The sequence below is a fragment of the Oncorhynchus clarkii genome, chromosome 13 (genome assembly GCF_045791955.1).
Source record: "Oncorhynchus clarkii lewisi isolate Uvic-CL-2024 chromosome 13, UVic_Ocla_1.0, whole genome shotgun sequence".
In the NCBI taxonomy this organism is placed as follows: Eukaryota; Metazoa; Chordata; class Actinopteri; order Salmoniformes; family Salmonidae; genus Oncorhynchus; species Oncorhynchus clarkii.
In genome coordinates, this window is record NC_092159.1 from 38,732,804 (window position 1) to 38,747,430 (window position 14,627).

At 41.1% G+C, this 14,627-nt stretch overlaps 1 protein-coding gene and 1 pseudogene across 1 annotated transcript; both read right to left on the bottom strand.

Annotated features, from left to right (window-relative positions):
* Positions 1 to 3,398: 3,398 nt before the first annotated feature.
* On the bottom strand, positions 3,399 to 6,641 carry LOC139364670 (heat shock 70 kDa protein-like). The gene is made up of 2 exons (XM_071101601.1): positions 6,442 to 6,641; positions 3,399 to 5,511 (listed from the first exon to the last, which is right to left on the bottom strand). The coding sequence occupies exon 2, from the start codon at positions 5,486 to 5,488 to the stop codon at positions 3,554 to 3,556; it is 1,935 nt and encodes a 644-aa protein (XP_070957702.1). The 5' UTR covers positions 5,489 to 5,511; positions 6,442 to 6,641; the 3' UTR covers positions 3,399 to 3,553.
* A 4,021-nt stretch (positions 6,642 to 10,662) lies between these two features.
* On the bottom strand, positions 10,663 to 13,658 carry LOC139364671 (heat shock 70 kDa protein-like; annotated as a pseudogene).
* Between the last annotated feature and the right edge of the window lie 969 nt (positions 13,659 to 14,627).

Genomic DNA, 14,627 nt, shown 5'->3' on the forward strand with positions numbered 1-14,627 from the left:
AATGCTATTCTGTTCTATACCATTCTAGTCTACCCTATTCCGTACTGATGGCCTATCAGTTCACATTTGCTTACCAAAAACAAGATATCTCCATGATATCCCCATCATGAGGATATCTTGTTAATGCTAAACAAATGTGAACTCCTTGTGACATTCTTCTGTGAATTTTAATTACAAAAAACACAAATGGTAGCTAAAGTATTTGCTAATATGCATTGCATTGGTAAAGTATTCAGACCCCTTGACTTTTTCCACAATTTGTTACGTTACAGCCTTATTCTAAAAATGTATGAAATTATCAGTCAACACACAATACCTCATAATGACAAAGCAAAATTTTTTTTTTTTAATTGTCTCATATTTATTAAAAATAAAAACAGAAATACCTTATTTCGCCAGCAGCTTACCACCCTGCATACCACTGCTGGCTTGCTTCTGAAGCTAAGCAGGGTTGGTCCTGGTCAGTCCCTAGATGGGAGACCAGATGCTGCTGGAAGTGGTGTTGGAGGACCAGTAGGAGGCACTCTTTCCTCTGCTCTAATTTTTTTAAATCTTAATGCCCCAGGGCAGTGATTGGGGACATTGCCCTGTGTAGGGTGTCGTCTTTCGGATGGGACGTTAAACGGGTGTCCTGACTCTCTGAGGTCCTTAAAGATCCCATGGCACTTATCGTAAGAGTAGGGGTGTTAACCCCGGTGTCCTGGCTAAATTCCCAATTTGACCTTCAAACCATCACGGTCACCTAATAATCCCCAGTTGACAATTGGCTCATTAATCTCCCTCCACTCCCCTGTAACTATTCCCCAGGTCGTTGCTGCAAATGAGAATGTGTTCTCAGTCAACTTACCTGGTAAAATAATAGATAAATAAAAAATAAATACAAAATGTACATAAGTATTCAGCCCTGGATACTTATGAGTGTAGATGTGCTCAAAGATGGCCTCTGGTGGTCTGATTGAGCATTAATGGTAACAATGGCTTACAGTAAAATACTATGATTTCACGCACTTTAAGTTGCCTTACCATATCAGAATGCAACTACTAGATGAGGACACCCTTCACACTATATACACAGCAGTGCCGTTGAAGATTATGGAGGATTTCGTTTTATTACCATGGCCTTATTTCGATTATAGCATATTGGATGACTGTCATTCATATTCCCATTCACCCAGCTCAATGTCACATCAATAGGTTTAGGCTACTACATGATACTCAAATTTTCCCTATACCAATCAAGAGATTGCTACAACCTATAGCCTAGAAATTAAAGTTTATACCGTAGGTGCACAGGTCGAGAGACAAATTGGAGTGATCAAGGTGACAGGCAGAGACACATTCAATCCCATCTTGCACACTCTTGCCTGCATCTAGCTGATCTGGGGTGTAATCTTTAGTCCAAATAGTTGCAAAACGTTTAGAAAGTTTCTATTGGACAAATAAATTCAGGTAGGTCCCGCCCCATTTCGTTCTGTTTAAGAAACATTTTGCAACAGAATCGGCAGAATGAATTTCATAGCAGCCACGTAGAGCATTATCACTTTACTTGTTGTAAAATTCATTCTCGCATCTACAGGCTTTCCTCCTCACACCTTTTCCCTTCACTTGTGGACTTCAGTACACAACACAACAGCTATCTGTGACTAGGCACAAAAACCTCTCCTTGCCAAACCGTCACACCATAACCACTAACCGCTACACAACCTACATCGTCACCATATCAAGGTTATAGTAAAACAAACCAAAATAGAACAAACACATTAGTAAACCAACAATCCAATCCCAAGTGTACAATCACGCATTACAGTGTACAGCAAGTAGTTTAGCAGTTAAACCGGCGGGCCCCGGTGCCCATACAATTATAAAACCAAAAGCTTACATTGACTTGGAAGAGTTGCAGTGTTGGATAGCCTTAGCCAGCTAGCTAACATAAATAGCATTTCTCTCTGTTTGAGTCAGGTTCTTTGGGTAGAATAAATTAGCTGCAATAGCTAAGTGAAAGGTAGACTAAGAAGAAGAAAACATCTAATGAAATATAGCTATCTCTCTCTCTCTCTATGCTGCTTCAACTATTGCCTTTCTCTCTTTGAGTCAACTACTCACTGCAGTGCTAGCTAGCTGTAGCTTATGCTTTCAGTACTAAATTAATTATCAGATCCTTTGGATGGAAAACTTGTTAGTTCATACTGCAAGAGCTCTGATAGGTTGGAGGATGTCCTCCAGCTGTAGTCATAATTATTGTGTAAGTCTATGGAATGTGGTGAGAACCACGAGGCTCCTAGGTTTTGAATGATTGAAGTCAATGTACCCAAAGAATTCGCCAGACATAGGCTATTTCTTTTACAAAACAACGTGCAACTGCAACTCAAACTGGCCATTGTTTTATTTGAAAGAATATGGCCCTTTATAATGTCCACTTATGTTCATATGCTGTATATAGCATCTTAACGTTTTAAAACAAAATAGATAAATCATTTGTCCAGCCTTTGCTGCTACGCTTGCAGATGTCCATAATATGCTGCGACCCTAATCAAAAAGTATTTCTCACCAAATAACAACAACTTAGCGATAGGTTGTTGTAACATTTGAACTTAAAACATGTTTTTCATTGAATTAAATAATAATTGTATGAGTGAGCACCTTATAGTTTCATTGTATTGACATTCCCAGCCTTATTTACAGTCGTCCGTTTTTGTTCAAAATATGAAGTCATTGAAACTGAAACACTGCATCCCGAATGGGTGGCGGCAGCAAACAATGTACTAGGCCAGCCATAATTTACAACCTGATAGAAATATGTTTTGGACTACCAAGAAATGTATTGGTGAATTATATTAATCATGCATTGAGCTGCATCCATCTATTCTGCCAACAATACCGTACTGTACAACATGGAATTTTGAGTCAAATAGAACCTATTTTTTAAAAACCTCTTACAAAGTTGGTTTTGAAGCATAAACTGGGAATGTGATATGTTTTACTGATATTATGATTGTCCGTTTGCAGATATGAAACAAAGTAGTTCAAATGCTGTCAGTTCCACTTTAAATACTCCAAAATCAGTCAAATATACAGTATTTGGTTCTTTGAGCTTGACACCAATAAGCACAAAGTAAGGAAAAATGTGACCTGTAATTGTTTTTTTTATATGTGCCAGAAGTGTATTTGTGCCGCTTTTTCCAAGAAGGACCATAGTGATTGTATCAGATGTTATCGCAGAATAAAGAGTTGATAAGCTAAACATTGTGGCCATTAGGGTGTCTTCACTTGTTCTCTCTGGTGGTTTAGCCATCTATCAAAGTTTTGTTTACAATATTTCATGGTATTGTGTAAAAAATGTGAATAATCAATGTGTTATGATGAGAAGGAATTCAAGAAAACAGCCAACAGACCTAGAAACATATTTAAATACATTTTATTTGCAATGTCCAGCAATGCAATATGGTACGAATCAACAGATGTACAGTGTGTTTTTACAAGTACAAAGTATTTCCTGAATAGTAAATTGTATGCAGTGATACTAATGCATTTTGAAAAGTAAAAATCCCTCACTTTAGTCAATCTCTTCAATGGTTGGGCCTTGGGAGCTGTCACCAGAGCTGGTCCGTGCCTGATCTCCACAGCAACCTGTGGGCATCCCTCCCTGCTGGTACAGCTTGGTAATGATAGGCTGGCATACTTTCTCCAGCTCCTTTAGCTGATGCTCATACTCCTCTTTGTCGCCCAGCTGGTTGTTCTCCAACCAGGAAATGGTCTGGTCGCACCTGTCCACCACTTTCTTTTTGTCCTCCTGGCTGATCTTGCTTTTCATGTTGTCGTCCTCCACGCTGCTCTTCATATTGAAGGCGTACGACTCCAGGGAGTTCTTGGCAGCTATCTTCTCCCTCTGTGCGTCATCCTCAGCTTTGTATTTGTCAGCGTCCTGCACCATCCTCTCAATATCCTCTTTGCTGAGCCGGCCCTTGTCGTTGGTGATGGTGATCTTGTTCTCTTTGCCCGTGCTCTTGTCCACCGCTGATACGTTCAGAATGCCGTTGGCGTCGATGTCAAAGGTCACCTCGATCTGAGGGACTCCTCGTGAGGCAGGGGGGATCCCAGAGAGTTCAAACTTCCCCAGGAGGTTGTTGTCCTTGGTCATGGCTCTCTCTCCCTCGTAGACCTGGATCATGACCCCGGGCTGGTTGTCGGAGTAAGTGGTGAAGGTCTGGGTCTGTTTGGATGGGATGGTGGTGTTGCGTTTGATCAGGGCGGTCATGACCCCTCCGGCGGTTTCGATGCCCAGGGACAGGGGAGCCACATCCAGCAGCAGCAGGTCCTGGACGTTCTCAGACTTGTCGCCAGACAAGATGGCCGCCTGGATGGCAGCGCCGTAGGCCACCGCCTCGTCTGGGTTGATGCTCTTGTTTAGCTCTCGGCCGTTGAAAAAGTCCTGCAGGAGCTTCTGGACCTTGGGGATCCGGGTGGAGCCTCCGACCAGGACGACGTCGTGAATTTGGGCCTTGTCCATCTTGGCATCCCCGAGGGCTTTCTCCACAGGCTCCAGGGTTCCCCTGAAGAGGTCGGAACACATTTCCTCAAAACGAGCCCTGGTGATGGAGGTGTAGAAGTCGATGCCCTCAAAAAGAGAGTCAATCTCAATGCTGGCCTGGGAGCTGGAGGACAGTGTTCTCTTGGCCCTCTCGCAGGCTGTCCTCAGCCTCCTCAGAGCCCGCTTGTTCTGGCTGATGTCCTTCTTGTGTTTCCTCTTGAACTCCTCCACAAAGTGACTGACCAGGCGGTTGTCAAAGTCCTCCCCGCCCAGGTGAGTGTCTCCAGCTGTGGCCTTCACCTCAAAGATCCCATCCTCGATGGTCAGGATGGACACGTCAAAAGTGCCCCCACCCAGGTCAAAAATCAGGACGTTGCGTTCCCTGGACATGCCTTTGTCCATGCCGTAGGCGATGGCTGCCGCCGTGGGCTCGTTGATGATCCTCAGCACATTCAGCCCAGCGATCACTCCAGCGTCCTTAGTGGCCTGTCTCTGTGAATCGTTGAAGTAGGCAGGGACTGTGATGACTGCATTGGACACCTTCTGGCCCAGGTAAGCCTCAGCGATCTCCCTCATCTTCACCAGGACCATGGAGGAGATCTCCTCTGGGTTGAAGGATTTGTTCTCACCTTTGTAATCGACCTGAACTTTAGGCTTTCCTCCGTCGCTGACCACCTTGAAGGGCCAGTGCTTCATGTCGGCTTGCACGACCTGATCGTTGAACTTTCGGCCAATCAGGCGTTTGGCGTCGAAAACGGTGTTGTTGGGGTTCATGGCCACCTGGTTCTTTGCTGCGTCTCCGATGAGTCTCTCAGTGTCTGTGAAGGCCACATAGCTGGGCGTGGTCCTGTTGCCCTGGTCGTTGGCGATGATCTCCACTTTGCCATGCTGGAACACCCCCACACAGGAGTAGGTGGTGCCCAGGTCAATGCCGATAGACGGGCCTTTAGCTGATGACATCTTGATGGTTTGGAGTTAGTTGCCTACAAATGAATGAAATAATATTTTAGAAATTGATATTATTCTACGAAAACCTAGGTGCAAGTAATGACAATCTCCACCAACAGAGATGTTAGCCTAAATATACTTGAATAACAACCAGACCTGGGTTCAAATACATGCGTATTTAAGTATTTCTAATTCTTATTTTCTGTGTATTTGAGGATTTTCAAATAATGTGGCCACTTCTATTTAAAGTATTTTCAAATCATTTTATTTAAATACTATTTTAAACTAATTTCAAATACTTGTCTCCAAATACATTTCAAATACACCTAGGAACAAACAATCATGGGTTCAAATGCATGGAATATTTACATATTTTAATTTTAAAATACACTTGTCTGTGTATTTGAGTATTTTCAAATACATGGTAATACTTTCCAAATGTATTTCCAAACACATTGTACTGGTATTTTAAAGTCCTTGAAAAACAGTAATAAGCATTTGAACCCAGGTCTGAAAACAACACTGTTGTCAATGTTTGTGTTATATACATATATCTATAAATATATATATTAGTGTTAGACACAATCATTTCTGCTAATCTATTACAGAGAAACTCTTTTCACAACAGGCCTCCATTTTTTCTATGAACACTCCTGAATAATATTGTGTTATCTTCACAGAATTAGAGCAGATTTTCTTAAAATGAACAAATAACTAATTATAATAAAATAATAATATGCTACAAAAAAAAGAATGTAGGCATAGTCTGTCCAATGAATGTTATTTTAATATTATATCATTATAATATAATTTATTTATTAGTTAACCAACTATTCTGGCATAATGTTATAGCTAAATCAGCTATGTCCACACAACCAACATAGCATCATTGTTTATTCTATCAAGTTTATAACTGTCACAGCCATTATGAAAATAGGGTCCTGAATTAATTCCCCTTTACTTACAGTTTATGAATGTAGAGGTCTGTTGAACGTGTCTCTTCTCTTTTCTTGCTTTCTTTTCCCTTTAGTATTCTCGTTGAGTCGATGTTTGAATCTGAATATATACCATCCCCATTGCCTAAAAAAATAGCAATCATGATTTCTAGCCATTTCTCGAACTCTCCGACTACATTGCTCAAGAGAGCGCAGCATTCCTGTGCAATGACGTAGGCTGAGAGGCGTATGCAAATGTCAGTTCTCTTATTACAGAGCGTTCGAGAGGCGCGGAGACCTGTCCAGAACGCACACACACAGCACACGAATAGTGAAACCATTATTTGTATTGATTAAAATGATCAAAAACCGTTAATGATTCAAATTTCAACACAAATGAAACAGCATCCGGTTCAACCTTATTCAGTCGACATTTCAGTCTATCGGCCACACTGCAGTTCCTCAACAGTTCACGAGATGTCAGTCTATAAATGTTTTTCTCACTAATGAATAATAGACATGTATTGTAAGAGAATTGAGTGCCTACTGCACAAGTGGTATGTGCAACTCACCACAAGTTAATGTGCCTCCAGGGAATATCCTTTTTTTAAATTAAAGCCAGACTATTTAAGATATCCAGTATTAATTGTTAAATGAAAGACAAATGATGAACACACTGGCTAATCAACCTCTATTCTATTCTAGTCAATGCTATTCTGTTCTATACCATTCTAGTCTACCCTATTCCGTACTGATGGCCTATCAGTTCACATTTGCTTACCAAAAACAAGATATCTCCATGATATCCCCATCATGAGGATATCTTGTTAATGCTAAACAAATGTGAACTCCTTGTGACATTCTTCTGTGAATTTTAATTACAAAAAACACAAATGGTAGCTAAAGTATTTGCTAATATGCATTGCATTGGTAAAGTATTCAGACCCCTTGACTTTTTCCACAATTTGTTACGTTACAGCCTTATTCTAAAAATGTATGAAATTATCAGTCAACACACAATACCTCATAATGACAAAGCAAATTTTTTTTTTTTTAATTGTCTCATATTTATTAAAAATAAAAACAGAAATACCTTATTTCGCCAGCAGCTTACCACCCTGCATACCACTGCTGGCTTGCTTCTGAAGCTAAGCAGGGTTGGTCCTGGTCAGTCCCTAGATGGGAGACCAGATGCTGCTGGAAGTGGTGTTGGAGGACCAGTAGGAGGCACTCTTTCCTCTGCTCTAATTTTTTAAAATCTTAATGCCCCAGGGCAGTGATTGGGGACATTGCCCTGTGTAGGGTGTCGTCTTTCGGATGGGACGTTAAACGGGTGTCCTGACTCTCTGAGGTCCTTAAAGATCCCATGGCACTTATCGTAAGAGTAGGGGTGTTAACCCCGGTGTCCTGGCTAAATTCCCAATTTGACCTTCAAACCATCACGGTCACCTAATAATCCCCAGTTGACAATTGGCTCATTAATCTCCCTCCACTCCCCTGTAACTATTCCCCAGGTCGTTGCTGCAAATGAGAATGTGTTCTCAGTCAACTTACCTGGTAAAATAATAGATAAATAAAAAATAAATACAAAATGTACATAAGTATTCAGCCCTGGATACTTATGAGTGTAGATGTGCTCAAAGATGGCCTCTGGTGGTCTGATTGAGCATTAATGGTAACAATGGCTTACAGTAAAATACTATGATTTCACGCACTTTAAGTTGCCTTACCATATCAGAATGCAACTACTAGATGAGGACACCCTTCACACTATATACACAGCAGTGCCGTTGAAGATTATGGAGGATTTCGTTTTATTACCATGGCCTTATTTCGATTATAGCATATTGGATGACTGTCATTCATATTCCCATTCACCCAGCTCAATGTCACATCAATAGGTTTAGGCTACTACATGATACTCAAAATTTCCCTATACCAATCAAGAGATTGCTACAACCTATAGCCTAGAAATTAAAGTTTATACCGTAGGTGCACAGGTCGAGAGACAAATTGGAGTGATCAAGGTGACAGGCAGAGACACATTCAATCCCATCTTGCACACTCTTGCCTGCATCTAGCTGATCTGGGGTGTAATCTTTAGTCCAAATAGTTGCAAAACGTTTAGAAAGTTTCTATTGGACAAATAAATTCAGGTAGGTCCCGCCCCATTTCGTTCTGTTTAAGAAACATTTTGCAACAGAATCGGCAGAATGAATTTCATAGCAGCCACGTAGAGCATTATCACTTTACTTGTTGTAAAATTCATTCTCGCATCTACAGGCTTTCCTCTTCACACCTTTTCCCTTCACTTGTGGACTTCAGTACACAACACAACAGCTATCTGTGACTAGGCACAAAAACCTCTCCTTGCCAAACCGTCACACCATAACCACTAACCGCTACACAACCTACATCGTCACCATATCAAGGTTATAGTAAAACAAACCAAAATAGAACAAACACATTAGTAAACCAACAATCCAATCCCAAGTGTACAATCACGCATTACAGTGTACAGCAAGTAGTTTAGCAGTTAAACCGGCGGGCCCCGGTGCCCATACAATTATAAAACCAAAAGCTTACATTGACTTGGAAGAGTTGCAGTGTTGGATAGCCTTAGCCAGCTAGCTAACATAAATAGCATTTCTCTCTGTTTGAGTCAGGTTCTTTGGGTAGAATAAATTAGCTGCAATAGCTAAGTGAAAGGTAGACTAAGAAGAAGAAAACATCTAATGAAATATAGCTATCTCTCTCTCTCTCTATGCTGCTTCAACTATTGCCTTTCTCTCTTTGAGTCAACTACTCACTGCAGTGCTAGCTAGCTGTAGCTTATGCTTTCAGTACTAAATTAATTATCAGATCCTTTGGATGGAAAACTTGTTAGTTCATACTGCAAGAGCTCTGATAGGTTGGAGGATGTCCTCCAGCTGTAGTCATAATTATTGTGTAAGTCTATGGAATGTGGTGAGAACCACGAGGCTCCTAGGTTTTGAATGATTGAAGTCAATGTACCCAAAGAATTCGCCAGACATAGGCTATTTCTTTTACAAAACAACGTGCAACTGCAACTCAAACTGGCCATTGTTTTATTTGAAAGAATATGGCCCTTTATAATGTCCACTTATGTTCATATGCTGTATATAGCATCTTAACGTTTTAAAACAAAATAGATAAATCATTTGTCCAGCCTTTGCTGCTACGCTTGCAGATGTCCATAATATGCTGCGACCCTAATCAAAAAGTATTTCTCACCAAATAACAACAACTTAGCGATAGGTTGTTGTAACATTTGAACTTAAAACATGTTTTTCATTGAATTAAATAATAATTGTATGAGTGAGCACCTTATAGTTTCATTGTATTGACATTCCCAGCCTTATTTACAGTCGTCCGTTTTTGTTCAAAATATGAAGTCATTGAAACTGAAACACTGCATCCCGAATGGGTGGCGGCAGCAAACAATGTACTAGGCCAGCCATAATTTACAACCTGATAGAAATATGTTTTGGACTACCAAGAAATGTATTGGTGAATTATATTAATCATGCATTGAGCTGCATCCATCTATTCTGCCAACAATACCGTACTGTACAACATGGAATTTTGAGTCAAATAGAACCTATTTTTTAAAAACCTCTTACAAAGTTGGTTTTGAAGCATAAACTGGGAATGTGATATGTTTTACTGATATTATGATTGTCCGTTTGCAGATATGAAACAAAGTAGTTCAAATGCTGTCAGTTCCACTTTAAATACTCCAAAATCAGTCAAATATACAGTATTTGGTTCTTTGAGCTTGACACCAATAAGCACAAAGTAAGGAAAAATGTGACCTGTAATTGTTTTTTTTATATGTGCCAGAAGTGTATTTGTGCCGCTTTTTCCAAGAAGGACCATAGTGATTGTATCAGATGTTATCGCAGAATAAAGAGTTGATAAGCTAAACATTGTGGCCATTAGGGTGTCTTCACTTGTTCTCTCTGGTGGTTTAGCCATCTATCAAAGTTTTGTTTACAATATTTCATGGTATTGTGTAAAAAATGTGAATAATCAATGTGTTATGATGAGAAGGAATTCAAGAAAACAGCCAACAGACCTAGAAACATATTTAAATACATTTTATTTGCAATGTCCAGCAATGCAATATGGTACGAATCAACAGATGTACAGTGTGTTTTTACAAGTACAAAGTATTTCCTGAATAGTAAATTGTATGCAGTGATACTAATGCATTTTGAAAAGTAAAAATCCCTCACTTTAGTCAATCTCTTCAATGGTTGGGCCTTGGGAGCTGTCACCAGAGCTGGTCCGTGCCTGATCTCCACAGCAACCTGTGGGCATCCCTCCCTGCTGGTACAGCTTGGTAATGATAGGCTGGCATACTTTCTCCAGCTCCTTTAGCTGATGCTCATACTCCTCTTTGTCGCCCAGCTGGTTGTTCTCCAACCAGGAAATGGTCTGGTCGCACCTGTCCACCACTTTATTTTTGTCCTCCTGGCTGATCTTGCTTTTCATGTTGTCGTCCTCCACGCTGCTCTTCATATTGAAGGCGTACGACTCCAGGGAGTTCTTGGCAGCTATCTTCTCCCTCTGTGCGTCATCCTCAGCTTTGTATTTGTAGCGTCCTGCACCATCCTCTCAATATCCTCTTTGCTGAGCCGGCCCTTGTCGTTGGTGATGGTGATCTTGTTCTCTTTGCCCGTGCTCTTGTCCACCGCTGATACGTTCAGAATGCCGTTGGCGTCGATGTCAAAGGTCACCTCGATCTGAGGGACTCCTCGTGAGGCAGGGGGGATCCCAGAGAGTTCAAACTTCCCCAGGAGGTTGTTGTCCTTGGTCATGGCTCTCTCTCCCTCGTAGACCTGGATCATGACCCCGGGCTGGTTGTCGGAGTAAGTGGTGAAGGTCTGGGTCTGTTTGGATGGGATGGTGGTGTTGCGTTTGATCAGGGCGGTCATGACCCCTCCGGCGGTTTCGATGCCCAGGGACAGGGGAGCCACATCCAGCAGCAGCAGGTCCTGGACGTTCTCAGACTTGTCGCCAGACAAGATGGCCGCCTGGATGGCAGCGCCGTAGGCCACCGCCTCGTCTGGGTTGATGCTCTTGTTTAGCTCTCGGCCGTTGAAAAAGTCCTGCAGGAGCTTCTGGACCTTGGGGATCCGGGTGGAGCCTCCGACCAGGACGACGTCGTGAATTTGGGCCTTGTCCATCTTGGCATCCCCGAGGGCTTTCTCCACAGGCTCCAGGGTTCCCCTGAAGAGGTCGGAACACATTTCCTCAAAACGAGCCCTGGTGATGGAGGTGTAGAAGTCGATGCCCTCAAAAAGAGAGTCAATCTCAATGCTGGCCTGGGAGCTGGAGGACAGTGTTCTCTTGGCCCTCTCGCAGGCTGTCCTCAGCCTCCTCAGAGCCCGCTTGTTCTGGCTGATGTCCTTCTTGTGTTTCCTCTTGAACTCCTCCACAAAGTGACTGACCAGGCGGTTGTCAAAGTCCTCCCCGCCCAGGTGAGTGTCTCCAGCTGTGGCCTTCACCTCAAAGATCCCATCCTCGATGGTCAGGATGGACACGTCAAAAGTGCCCCCACCCAGGTCAAAAATCAGGACGTTGCGTTCCCTGGACATGCCTTTGTCCATGCCGTAGGCGATGGCTGCCGCCGTGGGCTCGTTGATGATCCTCAGCACATTCAGCCCAGCGATCACTCCAGCGTCCTTAGTGGCCTGTCTCTGTGAATCGTTGAAGTAGGCAGGGACTGTGATGACTGCATTGGACACCTTCTGGCCCAGGTAAGCCTCAGCGATCTCCCTCATCTTCACCAGGACCATGGAGGAGATCTCCTCTGGGTTGAAGGATTTGTTCTCACCTTTGTAATCGACCTGAACTTTAGGCTTTCCTCCGTCGCTGACCACCTTGAAGGGCCAGTGCTTCATGTCGGCTTGCACGACCTGATCGTTGAACTTTCGGCCAATCAGGCGTTTGGCGTCGAAAACGGTGTTGTTGGGGTTCATGGCCACCTGGTTCTTTGCTGCGTCTCCGATGAGTCTCTCAGTGTCTGTGAAGGCCACATAGCTGGGCGTGGTCCTGTTGCCCTGGTCGTTGGCGATGATCTCCACTTTGCCATGCTGGAACACCCCCACACAGGAGTAGGTGGTGCCCAGGTCAATGCCGATAGACGGGCCTTTAGCTGATGACATCTTGATGGTTTGGAGTTAGTTGCCTACAAATGAATGAAATAATATTTTAGAAATTGATATTATTCTACGAAAACCTAGGTGCAAGTAATGACAATCTCCACCAACAGAGATGTTAGCCTAAATATACTTGAATAACAACCAGACCTGGGTTCAAATACATGCGTATTTAAGTATTTCTAATTCTTATTTTCTGTGTATTTGAGGATTTTCAAATAATGTGGCCACTTCTATTTAAAGTATTTTCAAATCATTTTATTTAAATACTATTTTAAACTAATTTCAAATACTTGTCTCCAAATACATTTCAAATACACCTAGGAACAAACAATCATGGGTTCAAATGCATGGAATATTTACATATTTTAATTTTAAAATACACTTGTCTGTGTATTTGAGTATTTTCAAATACATGGTAATACTTTCCAAATGTATTTCCAAACACATTGTACTGGTATTTTAAAGTCCTTGAAAAACAGTAATAAGCATTTGAACCCAGGTCTGAAAACAACACTGTTGTCAATGTTTGTGTTATATACATATATCTATAAATATATATATTAGTGTTAGACACAATCATTTCTGCTAATCTATTACAGAGAAACTCTTTTCACAACAGGCCTCCATTTTTTCTATGAACACTCCTGAATAATATTGTGTTATCTTCACAGAATTAGAGCAGATTTTCTTAAAATGAACAAATAACTAATTATAATAAAATAATAATATGCTACAAAAAAAAGAATGTAGGCATAGTCTGTCCAATGAATGTTATTTTAATATTATATCATTATAATATAATTTATTTATTAGTTAACCAACTATTCTGGCATAATGTTATAGCTAAATCAGCTATGTCCACACAACCAACATAGCATCATTGTTTATTCTATCAAGTTTATAACTGTCACAGCCATTATGAAAATAGGGTCCTGAATTAATTCCCCTTTACTTACAGTTTATGAATGTAGAGGTCTGTTGAACGTGTCTCTTCTCTTTTCTTGCTTTCTTTTCCCTTTAGTATTCTCGTTGAGTCGATGCTTGAATCTGAATATATACCATCCCCATTGCCTAAAAAAATAGCAATCATGATTTCTAGCCATTTCTCGAACTCTCCGACTACATTGCTCAAGAGAGCGCAGCATTCCTGTGCAATGACGTAGGCTGAGAGGCGTATGCAAATGTCAGTTCTCTTATTACAGAGCGTTCGAGAGGCGCGGAGACCTGTCCAGAACGCACACACACAGCACACGAATAGTGAAACCATTATTTGTATTGATTAAAATGATCAAAAACCGTTAATGATTCAAATTTCAACACAAATGAAACAACATCCGGTTCAACCTTATTCAGTCGACATTTCAGTCTATCGGCCACACTGCAGTTCCTCAACAGTTCACGAGATGTCAGTCTATAAATGTTTTTCTCACTAATGAATAATAGACATGTATTGTAAGAGAATTGAGTGCCTACTGCACAAGTGGTATGTGCAACTCACCACAAGTTAATGTGCCTCCAGGGAATATCCTTTTTTTAAATTAAAGCCAGACTATTTAAGATATCCAGTATTAATTGTTAAATGAAAGACAAATGATGAACACACTGGCTAATCAACCTCTATTCTATTCTAGTCAATGCTATTCTGTTCTATACCATTCTAGTCTACCCTATTCCGTACTGATGGCCTATCAGTTCACATTTGCTTACCAAAAACAAGATATCTCCATGATATCCCCATCATGAGGATATCTTGTTAATGCTAAACAAATGTGAACTCCTTGTGACATTCTTCTGTGAATTTTAATTACAAAAAACACAAATGGTAGCTAAAGTATTTGCTAATATGCATTGCATTGGTAAAGTATTCAGACCCCTTGACTTTTTCCACAATTTGTTACGTTACAGCCTTATTCTAAAAATGTATGAAATTATCAGTCAACACACAATACCTCATAATGACAAAGCAAAACATTTTTTTTTTAATTGTCTCATATTTATTAAAAATAAAAACAGAAATACCTTATT

Excerpts from the sequence above, each read along its gene's own strand:
- LOC139364670 (XM_071101601.1), bottom strand. The coding sequence starts at position 5,488 with ATGTCATCAGCTAAAGGCCCGTCTATCGGCATTGACCTGGGCACCACC.